Below are 24780 nucleotides of genomic sequence, written 5' to 3'. Positions count from 1 at the left end.
ACGTACATCCAAACATTAACAGTTCTGTACATGGAAATGCCCAGTGACATTGGGCTGTAAAATGTTATTTTTTAATTTTTTTTTGTAATATTGTACAAATTGAACAAGGTAATGTATAGAAATAACCATAGATCAGTGTAGGTACAGTGGTGTGAAAAACTATTTGCCCCCTTACTGATTTCTTATTCTTTTGTATGTTTGTCACACAAAATGTTTCTGATCATCAAACACATTTAACTATTAGTCAAAGATAACACAAGTAAACACAAAATGCAGTTTTTAAATGAAGGTTTTTATTATTTAGGGAGACAAGAAATCCAAACCTGTGTGAAAAAGTAATTGCCCCCTGAACCTAATAACTGGTTGGGCCACCCTTAGCAGCAATAACTGCAATCAAGCGTTTGCGATAACTTGCAACGAGTCTTTTACAGCGCTCTGGAGGAATTTTGGCCCACTCATCTTTGCAGAATGTTGTAATTCAGCTTTATTTGAGGGTTTTCTAGCATGAACCGCCTTTTTAAGGTCATGCCACAACATCTCAATAGGATTCAGGTCAGGACTTTGACTAGGCCACTCCAAAGTCTTCATTTTGTTTTTCTTCAGCCATTCAGAGGTGGATTTGCTGGTGTGTTTTGGGTCATTGTCCTGCTGCAGCACCCAAGATCGCTTCAGCTTGAGTTGACAAACAGATGGCCGGACATTCTCCTTCAGGATTTTTTGGTAGACAGTAGAATTCATGGTTCCATCTATCACAGCAAGTCTTCCAGGTCCTGAAGCAGCAAAACAACCCCAGACCATCACACTACCACCACCATATTTTACTGTTGGTATGATGTTCTTTTTCTGAAATGCTGTGTTACTTTTACGCCAGATGTAACGGGACGCGCACCTTCCAAAAAGTTCAACTTTTGTCTCGTTGGTCCACAAGGTATTTTCCCAAAAGTCTTGGCAATCATTGAGATGTTTTTTAGCAAAATTGAGACGAGCCTTAATGTTCTTTTTGCTTAAAAGTGGTTTGCGCCTTGGAAATCTGCCATGCAGGCCGTTTTTGCCCAGTCTCTTTCTTATGGTGGAGTCGTGAACACTGACCTTAATTGAGGCAAGTGAGGCCTGCAGTTCTTTAGATGTTGTCCTGGGGTGTTTTGTGGCCTCTCGGATGAGTTGTCTCTGCGCTCTTGGGGTAATTTTGGTCCGCCGGCCACTCCTGGGAAGGTTCACCACTGTTCCATGTTTTTGCCATTTGTGGATAATGGCTCTCACTGTGGTTCGCTGGAGTCCCAAAGCTTTAGAAATGGCTTTATAACCTTTGAAATTGAACTCAGGTGTTCTAAACCACAGTTAAGTTATTTTTTAACAAGGGGGGCAATCACTTTTTCACACAGGCCCATGTAGATTTGGAGTTTTTTTTCTCCCTTAATAACGTAAACCTTCATTTAAAAACTGCATTTTGTGTTCAATTATGTTATCTTTGACTAATAGTTAACGGTTTTTGATGAGCAGAAACATTTAAGTGTAACAAACATGCAAAAGAATAAGAAATCAGGAAGGGGGCAAATAGTTTTTCACACCACTGTATTTCCTTCTACATAATTCTGCATGTAAATTAGTGAACATAGAGCCCCTTTATTTCAACTTTCAGCTTGATGATTTAGACATGATTTTGCCAAAAAAAAATTCTTGGTAAATATGGCAATTCAATTAAGTCTGCCCCAGCATCAAAACACTGGTTCCGAATTGCATTCCTAATTGATGTTATATTTCAGGTTTTAAATTTTTAAGCTAATAGGTCATACTAATGTTTGCAAGTCTTGGAAATGTACTGTTATGCATTTTCCCTAAATACATTTATGTAATCATTAATATATTTGATGCAACATTAAAGTGAAAGGTAAGTATTCTGCCTGTTTCATAGTATTTGGTCAATAGAGAACTCTTTCATTTGACACTTTTCACTTTCCGAAAACTTGATTAATTTGAATGATTACAGTTTTTTTCCCACCGTCAATTCGAGTCAGCCCTGAACTCGCTGATTCAAGTTTTTTTTAAAATGAGAAACCATTTGAGGTACCGTATATACTCGAGTATAAGCCGACCCGAGTATAAGCCGAGGTACCTAATTTTACCTACGAAAACTGGGAAAACTTATTGACTCTAGTATAAGCCTAGACACAACTACAGCCCTGTCTCCCAGCAGCGCACATTCTGCCAAAGCGACCCCCCAGCGATCAACCGGACTTCTTTGCAAAGTTGATGGTGACAGAGAATCGCCAAACGGATTTCTGTGTGCATTGTCCCACTACCATGTGCAGAGGGTGCTGTGTGATATTGCCATCACTGTTAATCTTTCATATAACCAACAGAGGGCGCTGTGTGATATTGCAGTCACTGTTATTCTTTAATATAACCAACAGAGGGCGCTGTGTGATGTTGCAGTCACTGTTATTCTTTCATATAACCAACAGAGGGCGCTGTGTGATATTGCAGTCACTGTTATTCTTTCATATAACCAACAGAGGGCATTGTGGGATATTGCAGTTTCTCCCCAAGTGAACTGTTGGTATAGGAATGATTAAAAGTGACTGCAATCTCAGCTACTGCCCGCTGACCCGAGTATAAACCGAGGTAGACTTTTTCAGCACATTTTGGATGCTGAAAAACTCGGTTTGTACTCGAGTATATACGGTATACAAAATTCAAAATTTTGACCTTTGATAAATAACCCTCTTATTGTTCAGAATAACCTATGCCAATGTGTTTTAATAACCAGTTAGAGAAGATACAGTATAAAACTCCATTAAAACGTTTAGAAGTTTCAATCACCCTATCCTGCTTGAAATAAAGCATTTATTACTAATAAAATTAGATTAATAAATCTAATTTTAATCGCTAAATAGTATTGCAGTTGAAGAGTTTAAATAAAGTTATGTATCAAATTATAGAGTGAACATAATCATTTTGCTTTTAACTAGGTATTTGCAACTTTTTTTTCCCAACCTCAAACCTTCCTTTGAATAAAACTTGCAATACTACAACTTTCCCTCAGGCGTATTAAAAATGCCCCATTGTTGATTTCCAGCTAACAGATGGTGTTCTAGAGAAAGTGAATGAGGTAGACCATTTAATGTGCAAGCTGGCTCTTTTAATATGCAGAACTAAATTCATTTAGTTTGATATTTTCAAGTTTTAATGGGGATAAGTCTGAGCTTCAACAGTGTATTCCCCCCCCCCCTACAATCTGTGATATTTTGTAGAAAACCCATATTATTTATTAGCCAAATTCACACATAATATATCCATAGAACAGCACCTAAAGTGGTCTTAGAAGTTATTTTGCAGTTTGGAAAACATATCGGTGTATGGCATCTTTCGTTCCACAGAAATGCAGAATTATTTTTTAAAAACACAATTGGATAAACCTTCTGCAGTTTGTTTCATGCAAATGCAATGACGATTTTTTTGTTGAAAGTTAAGATTTTAGAAACTGGCTAGTTCAAATTCCAGGCTCAAGATCTGCAGAACAGTTTGCATACTGCTATGAAACGTGTTGTTTCTAGCTCTGCTCCTAGATGAAGGCTGTTTGATCCTGTACTAAGTATAGATAAAGGAGATTGCTTTATGACACTTAAAGGGATACTGTCATGGGAAAAAATGTTTTTTTCAAAATGAACCAGTTAATAGTGCTGCTCCAGCAGAATTCTGCACTGAAATCCATTTTTTAAAAGAGCAAACAGATTTTTTTATATTCAATTTTGAAATCTGACATGGGGCTAGACATATTGCCAATTTCCCAGCTGCCCCAAGTCATGTGACTTGTGCTCTGATAAACTTCAATCACTCTTTACTGCTGTACTGCAAGTTGGAGTGATATCACCCCCCTCCCTTTCCCCCCAGCAGCCAAACAAAAGAACAATGGGAAGGTAACCAGATAGCAGCTCCCTAACACAAGATAACAGCTGCCTGGTAGATCTAAGAACAACACTCAATAGTAAAAACCCATGTCTCACTGAGACACATTCAGTTACATTGAGAAGGAAAAAACAGCAGCCTGCCAGAAAGCATTTCTCTCCTGAAGTGCAGGCACAAGTCACATGACCAGGGGCAGCTGGGAAATTGACAAAATGTCTAGCCCCATGTCAGATTTCAAAATTAAATATAAAAAAATCTGTTTGCTCTTTTGAGAAATGGATTTCAGTGCAGAATTCTGCTGGAGCAGCACTATTAACTGATTCATTTTGAAAAAAAAAAAATTCCCATGACAGTATCCCTTTAATTTAAAAGTTCTTGGTTATAATGTTTTATTTACAGCCTAAGGGGGATTCTGTGCAAAACCAAGAGTCAAAACTACTAATCTACTTTGCACAATACATTCTCAACTAAATAGCTTGTCATTTCATGAGAGGATTTCTTCCTGTTTTTTTTTTTTAAAGATGTCAAGTGATGTGCCACTTCCTAATGGCTATTTATTAAACCAGAAGTTCACCTTTAAACATTAAGGGGGGTATTTACTAAAACTCGAGTTTATCTCTGGTTTTTATGAAAACAAAGTTGCATCCGTAAATTTAACTTATTTATCAATAATTCTTCAAAAAGTTGGTGTGAAAAAAACGGCACGACCAATTAGTTTGTCTATTTAAGTTCGAAGATTGTCACTCTGAAAACTCTATTTATTTGTCGCCGTGAAAACGCGGACTCTGATTAACGGACGAAAACCATTGCGGATCACGGTGTCAAGAAACATCTTCAGGGACATCTGCCATTGAATTCTACATGACTTCTACAGGCTTGGGATGGAATATTTTCAGATTTTAACAGCTTTGGGGTTAGATAAATATCTCAAAATTCAAGTTTTTTTCCCCTCAAAAAAAAAAAAAATAATAAACAGGCCCTTAAATCTACCATATAGACTTTATTTTCTATGTTTTTTATAATGATTCTGCTTTGTAGGTTTATTGAGACATAGCAACCAGATAGTGGTTCAGATTCCTTAATGCACATCATAAAATGCTAATAATAAAAAAATCTTATTCATACTACACGAATGGGACCTGTTATCTAGAATGCTCTGGACCTGGGGTTTTCCGGATAATTGATCTTTCTGTAATTTTGATCTTCATAAGTCTACTAGAAAATCATTTAAACATTAAATAAACTCAATAGGCTGGTTTTGCTTCCAATAAAGATTTATTATATCCTAATTTAGATCAATTACAAGGTACTGTTTTATTATTACTTCAGAGAAAAAGGAAATAATTTTTAAAAATGTTGATTATTTGGATAATATGGGAGATGGCCTTTTCCATATGGATCCCATAACTGTAAAAGTTTATATTATACATGTATGCGATTCCCTTATACTGAAACCAGTTATCCAGAAAGCTCTAAATTTCAGAAGGCCATCTCACTTTATTTTTTACAATTTTTTTCTTTTTGATCATAAAACCGTAGCTTGTAATTGATCCTAACAAAGCTGCATGAACCCATATAATGACAAAAACATTTGCAATACTACAAGACTTTTGTAGGGTGAAATTAGGCAAAGACCCCTTGGGGCAAATTCACTAACCTCCGAGAATTCGACGGCTTCACTCACATCGCAACACTTCGCCAGGTGTAGATTCGCCAGGACACCGCTAATTCATTAAAATCTGAAGTTGCATCCAGGGCACCGAACGCTGGCGAAGTTGCGCTAGTGTTACTGCGGCAAGCGAAGTGAAGTTTTTGCTAGCGTTGCCTAATTTGCATACGGCGGGAAGTTAAAGTTGAATGGACGACGTATATGTTGCAGCAAATACATTACACTACATAAGCCCAGGGAACCTTAATAAATGAAAATAAAGTTGTTATAATGCCCTACACATGTGCCCAGTGTATAGTTTATGTGCCATATGTTAGGAAATGTAGGGGGGAAGCCGGTTACCCCAGAAAAAATTTACAATAGTTGGCAGCTTATCACCCTGAAAAATTAAGTCGCAAGCGGTTTTTGGGACTTTTCAACTATTTTTTGAGGAAGTCCTATCTACTCTATATTGCACTTTGCCTGGTCTGATGTGGTGATGGTCTGGCGCTAGAGGTAACGTTCAGTAAAATCCCTAGTTGCTTAGTTACGTCCATTCGCTAAAGCGCAACTTCGCCAGCGAATTCCCGCTACAGTCTATCTCCTTCGCTAGTGAAGTTATGCCTGCACCCGTTACTAAATAGACGAAGTAGCGAAATGATGTCACGCTGGCGAATTTTCGCTAACGTTAGTCACTTTGTGCCCTTTGGTAAATCTGCCCCCTTATCTGGAAAACCCAGATATATATAAATTGAGGGCTGTAAGGAAATACCATAAGGACACTCTTAGTAAAGCAAGTTGTGTATCACCCCAAAATCTTTTATATGTGCCAGAATCCAGAACCTAATGCGCATGCACAGTGCCCTAAAAAATTACAGAGCATGAGGAGGGTGGGGGAATGTGAGAGTGCCATTACATCTAAGAAGTGCAGAATGGAAAGTAATTGACTGCCCCACCTCTATGCCTGAGGCATAGAGGCGGGACAGGCAATATATGATTGACAGCTCAAATATTTAAACGCATTAATAACCGGTATGGATGTTTTAATGAAAAATAGAATTGGGATTTTATGTTTCATTTGCAAAGCACTTTAATTACACAGCTTTTTATGTCTGGGTGACAGGTCCGTTTTAAGGACTGAGACTGGAGGCAGTGGCTATGTAAGAGGGCATCATGGGGGGGGGTTTTGATTTATATGCTCCTTAAATATTCAATCACAAAATTAAGTTTATCTCCTAAATCTGTACATTTAGCTTGTTGATGTTATTGGCAACAGATTGTCTTTAACACCTCCTTCCCAGTTGACTGTCTTTTTATGCATGCCTTGTCTTGTTGAGTCGTGCCTCTTATCCTCTGAAGTGAGATATACAGTATATGGAATTGCTCTGTTTTTGATACTCGTAGCTTTTTGTGATCCTTTGCTTGAATGTGTTCTTATTTTCCAGGTGCTACTGCTTCACTGTATGAACTGCATTACATCCATATTTACCTGTAAATGTGCCCAGCATGTGCAATGTGTGCTATATATTGCCCTGTTTTAATGTGCTTTTCATAAATGGCTTCATCTCCATGGCAATGTGTTTCCTCTAAAATCCCATGGCTAGGGCTTTTTCTTCCCATTCTGCCTCTCGGCACTCCATTTAAAATATCTATTAATATTCCCCAGGCTACTTCTATATTTAGCTGTGCTACTTATCTGTGTTTCTGCAGACAACCTTAGGCAAGCAGTGCTTGAAATAACTGTGTATGTCATCATTCTCATTGTATTTACAAGTTAACTCATTTTTACATACATTCTTTGCCTTTGACTTTATGATTTTAATAGTCTAATGGGGGAATGTAATAAAAGTTGCTAACGGAAAAATATTCGCAATGCGAAAAGTTATGCCTTTGTGTGAACAAATTTGCCTTTGACAGAAAAAGCTGTATAATAAAAGTTCTTTTCAAATTAAACATGAAATCCAATTTCTATTTTTTATCAAACCATTCTTGGCCGTTATAAGCTCATTTAAAAATCTCAGGTGTCAATCAAATATTGTCTGCCCCTCCTCCTATGCCTTAAGCATAGAGACGGGGCAGGTAATTGCTTTTACTTTCCATTCAACACTTCCTAGATGTCACTGTTCTCCACATATTCCCCCATTCTCTTCATCATTTAATTGTGTAGCCAGTGCATGGGGGTGGATATCATGTCCCCCATTCAGGTGCACAAACAAGATTTGGAGATGATGCAAGGCTTGCCTTAATAACAGTGTCCACAAAATGGCTCCTGCCTGCTTGCTATAATTATGAATTCCAAGACTGAAGGAAACAAGATTCAAATAATTTCTACAGTGTAATTAAAGCTCATTTTGCTTAACTAATGTGATAAAATAGGATTGTGAATAATTTTTTTGGGTGACTGGTCCCCTTTAATACAGCTTTTGCAAACCCGGAAACCATTTAGTGACCACTTCCGACAGGGGAAGAAGGTTTGCGGATTTTATAGCGTGCGGCAGTGCGCAGTGAATGAAAAAGTTATGTTTGCTCCAAAAGATTACGATACCTTCAAGCACTTCTTAAAAGTGGGCAATGCGCAGTTAAAATTCGCAATGCAATAACAGTTTAAGGAAAAGTATTACATTGCGAAATATGAATTTTTATTCTTTGTGTAAATAGTTTTGCTCTTTGCGACTACAATTTCCCATTACAAATTTTTGAAGAATGGACTACTTTTCTTTAACTATTTGCATGGCATTAAAAAAATACCCTCAAAACTGTTTTTTTGCATAATAGAAGAAAATGTAATTGTGAGCACGTAGGGGATTATTGCTTGGAAATTCGTCAGTGAGCATTTCAAAGTTGCAATTGCCTCACCCACAGGTGAAATTGGCAAGGTCTTTCAAGGGCTTTCTATGTGTTTTATCACCATAAGATAAATTATGCTTCAAAACGAATTGGTATGGAGGAGGGGATTCCATTAGTCCTTGTGTCTTTGTGTGGAGGAATATTTTCATTCATTTATAATGGAACCGTGTCACACAAGGGAAGTCAGGTGTAACCGCTTGCATCAGCTCTCTTTGAATCATATCACTTTGACATCCATTGACATTGGGTGTTTCTAATTGTGCAATTGCATCTGATCTGGAGACAAAAAGTACCGTTAGGCCTCCTTGATGTCCCTACCAAAAAGAACAATTAGAGGGTTATTTATCAAAGGTCGAGTTGAGTTTTTCCTGAAAAATATGCGTTTTTCAAGGGTAGTTTCTGGAATACTAGAATTATTCGGGATAAAACTTTTATCAAAATTTGTTATGCCCCGAAGCTGCAAAAAAACTAGAATCCGAAAAGACGCCTGCTAAAACCTGCCGAGGTCATGGAGAAGTCAATGGCAGAGGTCCCTTGAACCATTTGAAGACGTGTTTATCCTTCATGATTTTCTGTTTTATTTTGGTGGTTTTCACTTGAAAACGCAATCAATTCAAGCTATTCTGGGTTTTTTTTCACCGATAACTCAATCAATTGAGATTGCTTATTTATAAAAAAAAAAACTCGAATGTAAAAAAAACTCTAATCAATGCAAACATTCGAGTTGAGTTCTTTCGAGGTAGAAAAAACCTCATAAGCCTCACGAACTTGACCTTTGATAAATAACCCCCTTAGTGTTTCAGTCTTTCTTATATATACTGTTTTTTACATTTTTTATAGGTTTAGAGTAATGCCTCATCACAGCAAAAAAGATGACTGAAGAACTGCATATATCTGGAGTTCATCAGCTTTTATTACATAAGTATCGTTGGTGGAGTTATTGTCTTTCCTGAGGGCAGAACAGACCATTTATGATGGGTGAAGAAAGAAGTCGGGGTGTCTCCCAAAGAATGCTGTCTCCATCAAGAAGCACAAGCAGCTGTTCCTCTAAGCTGGGGAGTCGACAGGTTAGTATGACCAGCTTGTTTTTCCTCTGAAAGTCAATACGTGTTAAGTGTTACATTTTCTCATGAAGAATAACGTTAACCACTCCAGCAGTAATTCAAAGACAGTATTTCCCTTTTTGATGTTGAGGCAGCAACATGTACTGACTGACGCAATTAGATTGTGAGGAAAGAGGGGGAATGTGAGGAGTGCAGCGCCTTTAGGGAGTGCAGGGAGGGCCTGCCCCGCCTCAATGCCTGCGGCAATAAAAGATTGGTAGCTGAGATTTTTAAAATACCTGTTATGACAGGTGTGGATATTTGAGAAGAAAAATAATTTGGGTTTCATGTTTTTTAATTTTAAAAGTTTTTTTTTATGTCTGGGTGTCGGGTCCACTCCGGGGCATAACTACAGAGGAAGGAGACCCTGTGCTGCAGATGGCCTCGTGAGGTCCTAGTTAATGAGCAATTTCAATCTATATTGATAGAACAGGTCAATCTCTGCAAATGTTGGGGTCTCTAAAATGAATTCGCTGTGGGGCCCATTAACATGGTTACACCACTGGGTCTGCTTTAAAGATATTTGTGTAACTGTAGGGCAGTATCTGCCCTTTGCTTCAATTATTCTTCTTCTTCTCAGGTCAAAAATAGCAAACAGGGCATTCTGGGAACTGGATTCTTACAGAACCCTGTCAGAAAGCACATGCATACAAGGAAAAAGTCACTGGCCCACTCACACCAAACCTCGCTAAAATTAAATCCAAACACCCCTCCAGTCTGCAATTTTCACAGGGTCAGAAATAGAGAAGGCAACAGGGGCTTGTGTCTAAGGCTCTCTAGTACCCCCCAACAGTTGTGCCCTAGGCACATGCTCTGTTGCCTTCACATAGTTCTTGCACCCCTAAAATGGATTATAATGGATTTCTAGAATATTTCAATTGCAAATACCTATAAACTAATCTACATTTTAATGACTGTATGTGATGAAGTTGCTTAGACTGACATTTTCTTACTTTATACGAATGGGAATATCCTTTTTACTGGAACCAATGGCCCTAGCCCAAAAACAGACCCAGCCTATTGTTCTTCCTCCCCTGATCTCTACCTTTGGCACTAATCATTCCTCCCAACATTCAAAAAAAATGGAAAGAGAGACAAAACGTTGTGCTGCAGCGAAAATTTTTTACCATGCCTTTTTTTATGGCCACACAACCTAACTAGCAGGCCTATGTTTCAAAATTTGGCAGGTTATGAAAGTTTGGCCTCATTTCTGGGAGTTTTAGTGCAATGTTTTATGTGTTATACTAGTTTTGCTAATGAAAGTGAATTGCCGTTTAAAGGAGAAGGAAAGGTAAGGTTTATCAGAAAGGTCTATATAAATATACCAGTAAACCCTCAAAGTAATGCTGCTCTGAGTCCTCTGTCAAAGGAAACACCGCATTTCTTTCCTTCTATTGTGTACACATGGGCATCTGTATCAGACTTACAGTTTTCAGCTTAAACTGGGTTAAACTTAACTTAAACCAGGGCTAGGGCTTGAGCATGCTCAGTTTGCTCCTCTCCACCTCCCTTTTCCCCCTCCCTCCTCCCCTCCCTGCTGTAATCTGAGCCCAGGGCTATGAGTGAGCAGGGAGAGACTCGGGCAGGAAGTGATGTCACGCCGAGACAATATGGCAGCTGCTAGCCTAAGCAAACAGAGAGAGAGTCTTGAGCTGTTTACTCAGGTATGGCAAAGCATTCTGCAGAATAAATATAGTGTTCTAGCTTGCATTATTGTGGCTAATCTATTGGCAATAAACTGCCTTGGTAGCTTTCCTTCTCCTTTTAAAGGAATTGTTCAGGATAAAAATTAAAATCTAGGTAAATAGGCTGTGCAGAATAAAAATGGTTTTAATATAGTTAGCTAGCCAAAAATGTAATGTATAAAGGCTGGAATGACTTATCTTGGAGTTGTCTGTGTAGACAACTGTGTCTATAAGCTGCTTGATTCAGATGTTAATGCTTTGAGAACCTTACCATTTTAATTATCATTTGGCCACTTAATGGCATGATTTATTTACAGCGTTTGGATGAGGTTTTCTCATCAGAGCTGTAGGGCAGCATAAAATGTTATTCTTGTTGAAGCCCATCACTTTACAAATTTCATAAAAATGTGGCCATTGGTTAACATGGTTTATTTTAAAGTGTTCAAATTTCTCATGAAGAATAAACGTACCAACTCCAGCAGTAATTCAAAGACTGTATTTCCCTTTTTGATGCTGAGGCAGCAACATTTATTGACTGAAAAACAGTACAGTTTTGCATGGCAGTTTGTTATAAATACAGGTATTCGACCTATTATCCAGAATGCTCGTTACCTGGGGTTTTCTGGATAAGGGGTCTTATCATAATTTGATCTTAATACCTAAAAAATTACGAAATTTACAAAACAATTATTTAAACATGAAATAAACCCAATAGGCTGGTTTTGCTTCCAGTAAGGATTAATTATATTTTATTTGGGATCAAGTACAAGCTACTGTTTAATAATTTTAGAAATTATTTCTCTGTAATAATAAATTATTTGCTTAAAATGGAGACTGTGGGAGATGGTTTTCCTGTAATTAAGAGCTTTTTGGATAGCTGGTTTCCAGATAATGGATCCCATACCTGTACCACAAAGAAATATATAGCTTTGTGCCAGATATGATGCAGAATTGAAAAGGTCTTTAAAAAATACATAATATAGCACCATCATTCAATATTAATTTTTTTCTTTTTTTTTTTTTAGATTAAATTTAGTGTATTAATAATTATATATATATATATATATATATATATATATAGAAAACCTTTTATTCAACGTTTCGGCTCAAACCGCTGGAGCCGTCTTCAGGAACGGCTGAAGACGGCTCCAGCGGTTTGAGCCGAAACGTTGAATAAAAGGTTTTCTATTTTTGTATAAAGACCTGTTGGTGCGGTTTTTTCTCTCTTGCCTATGACTATTGACACATGTAACCAGCACACAGGCATTGTTTTTTTCGGTTATCCGTGTGCACTGTACTCAAATTTGCTATATATATATATATATATATATATATATATATATATATATATATATATATATATATATATATATATATATATATATATATATATATATATATGACAAATGCACATTTGACATTTTTCTGGGCTGTGTCTTTCTCGTTAGGAACTTGGTAGGTTGTAAAACTAGTCTGGTTTTCAGCCAATTTATATATAGGAGTGTTTAAAGTTACCATGGTGGACATTTGTGTTTTTTATGATTGACTTTTATGTAATTTATATTGTACTGCAGGTATGGAATCTGTTATCTGGAAACCCGTTATCCAGAAATCTTAGAATTATGAAAAGGCCATCTCACATAGACCACATTTTATCAAAATAATCCAATTTTTTTTTAAATGATTTCCTTTTTCTCTGTATTAATAAAACAGTACCTTGTACTTGATCCAAGCGAAAATGTAATTAATCTTTATTGGAGGCAAAACCAGCCTATTGGGTTTATTTATGTTTACGTATTTCTCTAGTAGACTTTAAGATATGAAGATCCAAATTACAGAAAGATCCATTATCTGCAAATCCACAGGTCTCAAGCATTTTGGATAACCGGTCCCATACCTGTATTATAATACGTCACCTGAGGAAGGGGGTGGCATCTTATACATTGTTCATGCTTGTTACTTCCTCGTGAAATAATGGAAAATCGAACTTATGAATTATAGCTGTATAATTAGCTGCGTCTGCCTCGTGTTTATTATATATGCTTAAATGGAGTGCCACTGTCCATTAAGAATCATGACTGATGACGATGTCTTTAAAATAAATGGTAAGAGAGTGGTTGATTTCTGTAATGTTTGCATTTTGGTTAACATCCTGTTCATAGAAATGTTTCAATAAATGCTAATCAGTACCACAGTTATATCAGGGGAAATCAAAGTAAGGGCAGGGGCACACAGGCAGATTCGGGGAGATTTAGTCGCCTGTGACTAATTGCTTCTTCGGGGCGACAATCTCCCCGAACTGCCTTTCCCCTGCTAAAATGAAAAAATCGCCTCTGGCAATGCACTCGTGGCGCTTCGATTTCTGAAGTCGCCTGAAGTTTCCTTATGAGGCAACTTCGGAAATCGAAGCAATGCGAGTGCCATTGCGCTGGCGGTTTCTCATTAAAGCAGGCGGAAGGCAGTTTGGGGAGATTGTCGCCCCGAAGAAGATTCGTTGCCAGGCAACTAAATCTCTGCAAATCTGCCCGTGTGCCCCTGCCCTTATGTGAAAGCTGTAGAAAAATACAGCCAAGACAATGTCATTGCTGCATGTAGCATTTTATTATTTTTTTTTTTTTTTAATTCTATTCTGTAAATCAAGGATATTTTGCAGACCTTATCCTTGAAGGCCATTTCTTATACAGAGATATGGAACAAGTCATTTTTGTAGTGATGAGAAATGTTGAATTGCTGTTTGTTCTGCTCTGTGAAATGTGTACCTATTGAACAGCCCCGATCAATAAAAATATATTTTCATCATTAGACTGATCATCAATTTAACCATGTCCAAGGCCAACTAACAAGGAGGCACATTTAGCAGAATACTAGTACAGCAGTGAATTATTTATATTTAGACGGTGTGCTTGGGAAACTGTTTCTAGGGAGACCACCTGTGTTCCAACATTTCTTTTTCTCCATCTCCGAGAAGCAAAGAGCGTAAAGTTCACACCATCCCAGGCTAAGAATTCTATCACCTTGCCATATGGGGATTTGGCTTTGTTTTAGTTGGAGCAGTGGGTGGGTAGATGCATGCTGATGATCTTCAGTATTAGCAAGGGGGAAATATGACTCTTCATTAATATTGCTCTCTGGCACCGTTCCTGATGCTCATGAAATAGGCTTAACGGAACAGTTCTGTGTAAAAATAAAAACTGGGTAAATTGGCTGTGCAAAATAAAAAATATTTCTATATAGTTAGGCAAAAATGGCTGGAGTGACTGGATGTGTAACATAATAGCCAGAACACTACTTAAGCGATACTGACAGATTCCTATAAAAATCATAGGAACATGTCAATATCAAGTAGTTGCTGTACCCACAATATTTTCCCTCAAACCTTTTGCGCAGCCGACCCCCTGACACTACTAACGGATCTTCTGTCTTGCTTCCATGACGCTGGGTTGGGGGCGGAGCGATCCTTCCATAGGCTGAAGTCCTGTTTACAAGCGTAATCAGCCTATGGAAAGATCGCACCGCCCCCAGCCCAGCGTCACTGAAACTGCACAGTGTCAAAGCAGGTTCGCAGGGCTGGGGGTCGGCTTTGAAGGGGGCTTTCAGGGAAAATATTCCGGGTGCAGCAAATACTTGATACTGACACATTCCTATGATTTTTATAGGAATGTGTCGGTATTGCTTTAGTTTGCTTTTTAGCTCTCTCACTCGGTTAGTCAGTGACTATATGGGGGGCCACGTGGGACAGAACTGTTCAGTGTGTTTGTAATTGATCCTAAGCATGAAGGCCACATTCAAAAGCAACAGTTATGACCCATGTGCCCCCTCTCAAGTCACTGATTGGTTACTGCCTGGCAACCAATCAGTGGAAACCAAGAGAGCTGCAAAGCAGGAATAGTATTCTGTTCTGTTATGTTAGACACCCAGTCACTCCAGACTTTATACATGACATTTTTGGCTAACTAACTATATTAGTAATTTTTTTTTTATTTTGCACAACCTATTTACCCAGTTTTTAATTTTATACAATTCCTTTAAAACAACAAACAAATAATTTTGTAAGCTAAGCAGGCAACAAAATAAGGGGGACTTATGTGATTGTGTCTGTCTTTGTAGATGTTTATTTAAGCCATTATGCTGGTAAATGCAGTATTTTAAAAATTATGTCAGTACATTTTTAGATGCATGGTTCAAAAGAAATGAGGTCTGTATTAATAGCTGATCAGATTTATTTAGTCATGCAAATAAGAAAAAGGCGATTGTGATGCCATTAAGTAAAAGGTGAATGACGTGGCTTGGAGTCCCTATATAACCATAGGCAGGGTTCAGGGAGTGTGCTCTGTGCTTATCATTTCTTGCTCTACTTGCTCTTCCTGCTGACATGAATGTAAGAATCAGGATGAGTTTAGGTGCCAACAGCCAACTCTATGCATCGCTGAACATGACACATGTATTGAATGACTTTGACGTAGTTGGCCAGCTTAAATATATTTCAATATATGGACAAACAATCCCTGTTTTTTTAAAAGGGTAAGGCATTTTTTAGTAGCTTAAGACACAAAATGTCTCAATGTCCTTAATATATTGATAATGAGTTGAGTGCAGAGGACTCTTGTATTTCTCTATATGCCACATATATTATTAGATTCTTTACAACTGGGTTACAGCTTCTTTATGCTTTCCATTAAACAGGTGTGTGAGCTGGGTGCCCTCAGTTATAGTTAAGGGTCCTGCACTGATTAAAGTCAAAAATACAGTTTGCTTTAAAAAGAGAATCTGAAACTTGACAACCATATAACTGTAAAACATATGACGGCAATGAATAATCTCCTGAAGCGCTATATGTGCCTACCCTTTCACACTTCTAGCACAATATTTATGTAGAAAGAGTGTGAAACTATGAAACACTAAAACGTAATAAGGGCAGAAGGTTTATTATTTGGGGCAGGACAACTACTTTTAGTGAAATATGACATTATAAACAGAAACCATTTTGCTTTTGTGTGTATTTTTTAATTGCACAGGGAAGAGTGCCTGACCAGCTTCATTAAAAAAAAAAAAAGGTACAGGCAATGGATCTGTTATCTGGAAACCAGTTATCCAGAAAGGATAAGAAAAGGTAGTCTCCCAAAGACTCCAGTTTTTTTTATCATCCAAATTTTTCTCAATAATAATGATAATAATAAAATAATAATATTGTACTTGATCCGAACTAAGTTCCTTGTAGGAAGCAAAACCAGCTTGTTGGGTTTATTTAATGTTTACGTAATTTTATGGTAGACTTAAGGAATGAAGATCCAAATTATGTAAAGATCTGTAATCCGGAAATTCTGGATAATAGGTCCCGTACTTGTCTTTTGTTGCATACAATAAAGCTCTCCATTTTCTGTCCTAGCTCCCCTTACAAAACTGTCATATGTTGGTGATACAGCACATTTTCTGATTGGCCACAGCCAAATGAGTGATGGCTAGCCTATCTCCATCAATAGACCAGCACTTTACATGGGAATTACAAGCTGTTACAGGGGGGCCTTTAAGAGGTAATATAAGCAGGGTGGTTTATTTCCATGAGCACTAGGTTCCTGAAACATTGGGACCCTTCTGTATGGTAAAAAAAGAGCTGTAAAATCGTATCTGTAATGGACATAGAAGTAGGTTGCAAAGATATATGACAGCTCACTGTTTTTTGAATGATAATACAGTGTCCCTATGGGGTACTTAATCATTTGGAGATGTTAAATCACGGCTAATAAGATATGCATTATGTTTACTTTAAAGCTTATTAAATAAGCTAAGTTGTAAATTACATTTCCATTCTTCCATTGTAAACCTAATTTGATTTTTTGTCTGTGGTGCTTTCGGAATTTTCTATTAGAAATCTCCAATGCATTTTAATGCTTAGCGGTAATGATTAAAAAAACAATTAGAGCCTAACTGGCCTTCCCTTATGTCCGTTGTGTATAGACCAATCACATTCATCCTCAGAAGACCGTAGAATTAATAAAGAACCTATGGGTAAGAAGAAGGCAGCTAAAAAATCACAACTTGTGCTTAGCCTGTGACAAAGCAGCTTTGAACACAAAGAAATTATGTGGAGAATGCCTTCAGAAAGCTGGAAGTGATTCCAGCTCCAAATTTCAGACTCCGTGGATGGTATGTACTGTGAACAAATCTGTTTGAACTAAAGCCACTATTTCTTTTCATGTACCCCGCACATTCTAGTGGTTCTTGCTAAACTTCTTTCCTTTTAACTATCTTCTTTTCCTTTTGGTTACCTCTTTTGGATTTAGCTTTACTCACTAGAGATTTTTCTTTAATGGTTCTACTTTCACGCTTATGTTATAGAATTTAACCCTTCCCAACACTAGATATTTCTCAAACACATGTCTGTTTTGGTGCTCAGATAATTGAATTAGCGCATACATATATGTAAATATATCTAAGATACATATCTAGCTTTTAAAAATGTGCGTTCTTTAGCACCAAGCAAACACACCAATGGGACTGCCATCTTTTCTGCAAAAAAAGCTTTGGTAATTTGGAGCTTTTTGAATAAAGGGTTTCTGGATGAGCGATCCCATACCTGTTAAATAAGTATAAAATCAAAGCATTTTTCTATTTTCATAGTTGCAAGATCCCAGTTTTTGATAAAACATGGAACCTGATAACTTTTCATGTAAGCCTGATGGATCACATATGTATAATACGGTACATGGAAAATATTTGTAAGGAGGTGAAATATATTTTTATTTCAATAGCTGGGCAATATTTCAAGAAAAACAGGGCTATCGGGCATTCAGAGGAATCCACAGGAACAACCGTTAATGTTAAAAAAAAAATACTTTATTTAACAAAAATATTCTTGCATCTACATAGGCCCTATGCATTTTGTACTCATGGGGTACTTAATCAGGGGCTGGTTCTCCTGGACCACATGATCTACCTGGTGAGCTATTTACATTGATGTTCTTAGCTTTTTGTTATCAATACTTAGTTCAGCCAGCAGGTGGCGCAACCCATGAGGTTGGTCTATATGGGGTTTTCCCTGTATGAGTCTATACCAGTTGCCAGTTGAGTAGGACCTCAGTTTGGGGGCTGCACTTTGCTTGAACCAAGGGAGGAAGGAGCTCAGTGTACTAGGACCACCTCAGAGGTGACTATGTAGCTGTTAGGGTAGCAGGGGCAATCTTTGAACCTGATGAGGAGTTAGTGATTGGGGTTAGTACCCCAGTTTATTATGCACCAGTTAAAGACTGAACTTTCACGGTAGGTTAGCTGGGAACCAGGGGCCATATTGAGACAACTGGGAGCAGCTTGAGCACTGTATATGGACACGATGGAGAAGGGGGATTAGGTAATGAGGAGAAGAGGTCCCCTTGAACCATCTCAACACATTCTGCTAGTGTACTTTCATATGATAGGGGCACTGGAGACCCAGAGGTCAGGTATTCTGCTTGGTGTTGTACTTTGTCACACCTTGTGTCTACATTCCACAGTAAAAGCCTTCCCTTTTCCCTTCCCTGTGATGGAAAGCTGCCTCGATTTGGTTATCATTAATAACCCTAATTTAAAAACATATTTCACAGTGCTGTACAATTGAAGGGTGTATATATCAGACATATGAATAACATGCAAATACTTAGTGTGTTTGCTTCAGAAAGACTATTATAGTTTATATAAACATGATGCTGTGTAGCCATGGGGGCAGCCATTCAAGCTGCGGGGAAAAAAGGAGAAAAGGCACAGGTTAGATATCAGATAACAGATAAAACACCATTGTATTAGAAGGAGTTTTCTGTTATGTGCAATGTAACCTGTGCCATGGCTACAAAGCATCTTTATATAAACTATACTAGTCTATATATACTATACTAGTCTTTTTGAAGCAAACACACAGATTTTACCAGATGCTAACAGTATATTATATGTTAATTACTTTAGAACACTTTAATTTTTGGTGTTACTGCTCCTAATGTATTTTCCATTTTGGTTGAAATAAGTTAAGTACACAACATACTGTACAAGGCATTTTATCACTGCCAAAGCTCAAAATTATACACTGCATCCTTTATTAATTCTAAAACAAAATCAAATTTAGACTATATAAATCAAACACAACTGGAAAACCAAAAAAAAAACACTTCTATATTAATTGAACCTGGCATATAGAATAGCTGCTAAATACAATCGAAAATTAACTAAAGTATTGTTCTTAGAAACAGAGTTGCTTTTGCCATATCCTCCTCCATAGAAGTTTTAAAATCTGATTTGATTATTTTCAGTGCTTTTAAATTTATTACGAGTTGGAGTCAGTACATTTTTTGGCAATTTTGATTCCAGATACCCAAAATTGCTTCCAACTCTGACTCCACAGCATGGCATGTGCTTCTGGTGCTACTGGGAGGTTGGGTGCAATTTATAAAAAAAATTGGGAGGGGGGAAGAGGCTGACTGGCTGTTGTAGCAAGTAATGGGAGATTGAAGCAAAGGTACTTGATTAGAACACCAGTACCTCTTGGCCCGGCAAGGGGGTACTTTAAATTGGGGGTACTTCAATCATTTTGTCCATCCACCATGGAGCTATAAAATGCTTGTGTGACAAAACATGTGTATTCACCATGTCTGCCATTGACCTAAGGGGCCATTTTTCAAATGCTAAAAGAGGACACTTGCAGCCATCCTTAACCAATTGTATGCATTCTATTTTGAAGCACAAATACAAACCTGATATCAAACCTTCCTGATATTTAATATAGAATTAATGGCAGGATATATTTGCCATTTTGGAGGTGTCCATTTGTTGCCTTTTTGTTTTTTTTAAATAGTATGCCCTTAGAAATTACAGTCTCTGAGGTTTGCAAGGTATCTTGTTGCCAAAAAGGAATCCTGTTACTTGGTTGTTGCGTCACTCTAATTTTATTTTATGTGATTTAAGATCAGTAACCTTCCTCTTGCACATAAAGAAATTTGAACAGAGAAAAAATCCACTCAATACTTATTTCCTGGGAAAACTACTCCAGGATCAATAGACGTATAATGTGTTCTTTGTCTCACTGCCCACAGTTGATGTGCTGCCAGCTTCCAGAGTGGTAGACCAGAGCTAAGCTTCTTAGGCAAAAGAGTAAAGAACAAATTGCTGTGTACGAGTAATGGTAAAATCTAAATAATATATAACTAAAAGGTATAATAATATAAAGGTAATGCCAGCATCAACTTTAACAAAAAGAGAAAATAGATAAGCGTATGTTACATGACTATTAAAACCACTGATAAGTCGGAGAAGTTTTAGATGAACTGTTAACTTTGTTACATAGTTACATAGTTAAATTGGGTTGAAAAAAGACAAAGTCCATCAAGTTCAACCCCTCCAAATGAAAACCCAGCATCCATACACACACCCCTCCCTACTTTTAATTAAATTCTATATACCCATACCTATATTGTCTTATGAAATGTATCATAGTTTTGAAAATACAGCATGTGTTTTTTTTAAAAGTGGAAAATGTAATATATAAGCTTCATCATACTGAATTACAATCAATCACAAATTCTGCATCATTTCTGAAATAATCAAATGTATCTTCACTATCCCTCTCGGGATCTGTTCCTCTTCATTCTGTGTTCGTGCAGCAGTTGGGTGTCAGATATTCACTGACAGTTAGATCCAATATATCTTATAGGAGGGGCTTCCTTTCCTAGCAGATTATAGCTCACTCATAACTGATTCCAGTACAAAAAAAATCTAACAAAATAACTGCCTTTTGCACAAATTCTACACGTAGAGAGACAGGATGTCTGGTGAGTGAGCTCTAATACATCTAATAGGAGCCCCCCTATAAGATATATTGGATGTAACTGTCAATGATTATCTGACACCCAACTCCTGCATGAAGAGAAACAGATGCCGAGAGAGGAATAGTGAAGATAAATTTGAAAAACGGTACAGAATTTTTAATTGATTGTATTTAGAAAGTTTCTTATTTCAGTATGCTGAAGCTTATATTTCGCTATAGTTCCCCTTTAGATTTTTTTCCAGACTTCTGTGGGTGAGTGAACTTACTTGGAGATGTGTCACTGACTGAACTTCTCAAAAAAAGGTTGTCTTTATGGCTGGATTTAGGATACCTGATCAGAATATTGTAGGCCATTAAAGGGGTGATTTAATTAAAAGGCACGAAGTTTGTCCAGGAGCAGTAACCCATAGCTATGGGTTACTGCCCCAGGGCAGACATAGTGCCTTTTATTACATATGGGGGTAAGTCGGAACTGTATTTCATAAATTATATTATTTTATTGGAGAGTTTGCAGTGTCTTCACTGAAGGAAAGAAAGATAATTACAATATGGACAGTTTGGATAGCAGTCCAAAAGCCATCATGTTGTCATTCCAAATAAAATGTTGGTTATCATGTTTCTGTCTAAGGGCAGGTCTACCTGGCAGAGACGAACCTCAAAACTATGGGACAAACTGGGGTGGTTGACTTTTAGGTCCCTAGTGCCCTGGTCTCATTCCTTGATGTCTGACCAAACGATGATCCACTGAAGAAAAGGAGAACCTTCTGCACACATGGGTGCAACTATGTGGCTTGATTGGTAGTAAAGGACTGTTCAGAAGATACCTGGCTGTCTCTCCCTCTTCTTTTCCACCCAATTCCTTGCTAAACTCACTTAATCTTTAACATGTGACTAACTGAATAGTGCTGAAACTATTGTTGTGTAACCATGGCATGGGGTTGGACATCTGCACTCAAAATAGGAAGAAAAATATTGAAAAAATTGCAAGCGCTCAAATTCAGCCTTTGTGCATAAACTGTTGTGGTGTTAATACCACATATTGGACAAAATATCTAAGCTTGTGTGGTATTAAGGCCTACCCTGCATACTGTGTACTATATATTTAAGTGCATTTAAAAGCATGAAAGCCCTAGCAACAATGTGCATTATATATCTCTAGATATAATACTGTACTATCTCTCTAAAATAGTACTGCTAAACATCTTGCTATTCTGCAGATGGCCTTCTAAATGAAAATATTCTCCAAGCATATTATTGCCTAGAGGAAATTGCATATTTGGCTCAAATAAATGGTAGAATGTGCAAAGTGCCTTTAATGGAGTCTCTTTAGAGAGAATGTGAATTTGTCTCCCTGCCATCTCTTTTGCATTCATGTATGTCCCAAGTGATGTTGAAAGAATGTAGAAAGGCACATACAGTACTTTGCTCTCCAACTCTACACTATGCATTGAGCCAAATACAATGGAATACAGGTATGGGATCTATTATCCAGAGTGCTTGAGACCTGGGGGTTTTCTGTACTTTGGATCACCGTATCTAAAGTATACTTTAAATCAAGTACAGGTATGGGTTCTTTTAACTGGAAACCCGTTATCCAGAAAGCTTCAAATTATGGAAGGGCTGTCTCCCATAGACCCCATTTTATCCAAATAATCCAATTTTTTTAAAATTGTTTAATTTTTCTACCATGTACTTGATCCTAACTAAGATATAATTACTCCTTATTGCTGGCAAAGCAATCCGACTGAGTTTATTTAATGTTTACATGATTTTCTAGTAGACTTAAGGTATGACGATTCAAATTACATAACCGTTATCCAGAAAACCCTAGGTCCCAAGCATTCAGTATAAGAGGTCCCATACCTGTACAAGGTACTGTTATGACAGAGAAAAATTATATCATTAAAAAGGTGGCCTTTCCCTAATTTGGAGGTCTCTGGATGTCTGGTTTCCATATAAGGAAGCCCATAACTGTACAATGTCAAACAAATCTAGTGGTATTTTTTTTTCTTATTAATGGTTCTTTGCAGGAATGACTTTGGGCCTGCATAAACATTTTTATGCATTTACTTAACATGCTTCCCAAAAAGTGTTATATGGGAGGAAGCAGAGCTGTGTATACAGAGTTGGTAGCAATTTTGGAGTCTGAGTTGCCAAAAAGCACTGAAAATAATCAAAAGAACTTCTCTGAAGGAGGCTATGGCAGAAGCTATTCTGTTTCTAAGAACAATACTTTAGTTAATTTTGGATTGTATTTAGCAGCTATTCTACAGCTATATGCCAGGTTCAATAAACTGTTTCAGGTTTTCCATTGTTTTGTTTATGTGTAGCTATGGGGGCAGATATTCAAGCTGGACAAATGCAGAAAAGGCACAGGTTACTTAGCATATTAGAGATAAACCCTGTCCAATACAATGGTGTTTTATCTGTTGTGCTATGGATCCTGTGCCTTTTCTGCATTTTCCAGCTTAAATGGCTACACAGCAGCTTGTTCATATAAACTATAGTTGTGTTTCTAAAGCAAACAACATTTTTACCAGTGCAGAGCAGCAGTACATTATATTTTAATACTTTGATACACTTTCAGTTTTTGGTGTTATTGTTCCTTTAAATACAGAGGAGTCGGAGAATTTATGTACCGACTTCACAGCCCTGGGAGGAATATTGGTAGAGAGGAACGATCACAGGAATATCTTGGAACAGTTCTGCTAAAAGATTGTTTAAAGGGGCTAGAGTCAAAGACAGTGGGCTGATTTACTGATATAAGTGTCTGTTTGCACCAGTGCAGATAATCATAACAATAAATCTGTGTTGGAAACATTTAGATTGAAAAGAGCATTGCCCCCTATACCTTCTTGTGTCAATGAGCATTTAAATTTGCATGTAGGGATGCACCGAATCCAGGATTCGGTTTGGGATTCTGCCTTTTTTCAGCAGGATTCGGCCGAACCAAATCCGAATCTTAATTTGCATATGCAAATTAGGGGTGGAGGGAAATTGCATGACTTTTTGTCACAAAACAAGGAAGTACAAAATGGTTTCCCCTTCCCACCCCTATAGGATTCATATTGGATTTGGTTTGAGATTTGTCCGAAAGGATTCGGGAGTTCGGCCGAATCCAAAATAGTCAATTTGGTACATCCCTAGTTTGAAGTATGCGCCCTTCTATTGTATAGTGTTGCAGAATATGCTGTTGCTTTATAAATGCATAATGGCAAACATACTTGTAATAATTGATGGCAATTACCAGATGCAAAATTGTGTTAGTGATAGGAGACAGCGGGTTGTAGAGTAACGATGTAAAGTGAGTTATATACTACATTCAAAGCTTCACAGCTGATACGTTTCCTATTGGTCGGTGCTTATCCATTAGTAGAAAATTTGTTCTTCATTATCACAAAATTCTTCCAGAAATCTGGCCAATTTATATGAATGTGTGTATGCAGGGTAGTAGTGCAAGTGAACATACAAAACCGACATGCTTTATACTATACATTAATGGATATCTTATGTATCACACTGTGCTTCAAGCGGCTGTTCACCTTCCAACACTTTTTTCAGTTCCGTTGATTTCAGATTGTTCACCCGAAATAAACACTTTCTCCAATTAATTTCTATTTCATAATATTGAAGTGTAAAATTTAAATTTTTTACCTTCAGCTCTGGGAGGGGGGGGGTTGCAGACGCTGTTCTGTTTAGAACTGTTATAAATTGCTACATTTTGGGGCTGATTTATCACTGTTATAAATTGCTACATTTTGGGGCTGATTTATCAAAGGTGGAATGTTATAAGGTCGAGTAATTTTT

The 24780-nt window shown here is 37.4% G+C and overlaps 1 protein-coding gene across 2 annotated transcripts in view; it reads left to right on the top strand.

The window, feature by feature from the left end:
• Positions 1–24780, top strand: part of osbpl3.L (oxysterol binding protein like 3 L homeolog) — a 100392-nt gene that overhangs the window by 32768 nt on the left and 42844 nt on the right. The window contains exons 3-4 of one of the 2 annotated variants that reach the window (XM_018267386.2): positions 9242–9468; positions 17145–17333. In XM_018267386.2, the coding sequence (XP_018122875.1) occupies positions 9373–9468; positions 17145–17333 (285 nt within the window). In that variant the 5' untranslated portion in view covers positions 9242–9372. The remainder of the gene's footprint in view (positions 1–9241; positions 9469–17144; positions 17334–24780) is intronic. The other variant, XM_018267389.2, reaches the window with a different exon arrangement.

This window comes from Xenopus laevis, chromosome 6L (genome assembly GCF_017654675.1).
Source record: "Xenopus laevis strain J_2021 chromosome 6L, Xenopus_laevis_v10.1, whole genome shotgun sequence".
In the NCBI taxonomy this organism is placed as follows: domain Eukaryota; kingdom Metazoa; phylum Chordata; class Amphibia; order Anura; family Pipidae; genus Xenopus; species Xenopus laevis.
The sequence above is the reverse complement of the archived record's forward strand: the minus strand, read 5'-3'. Positions and strand labels throughout refer to the sequence as shown.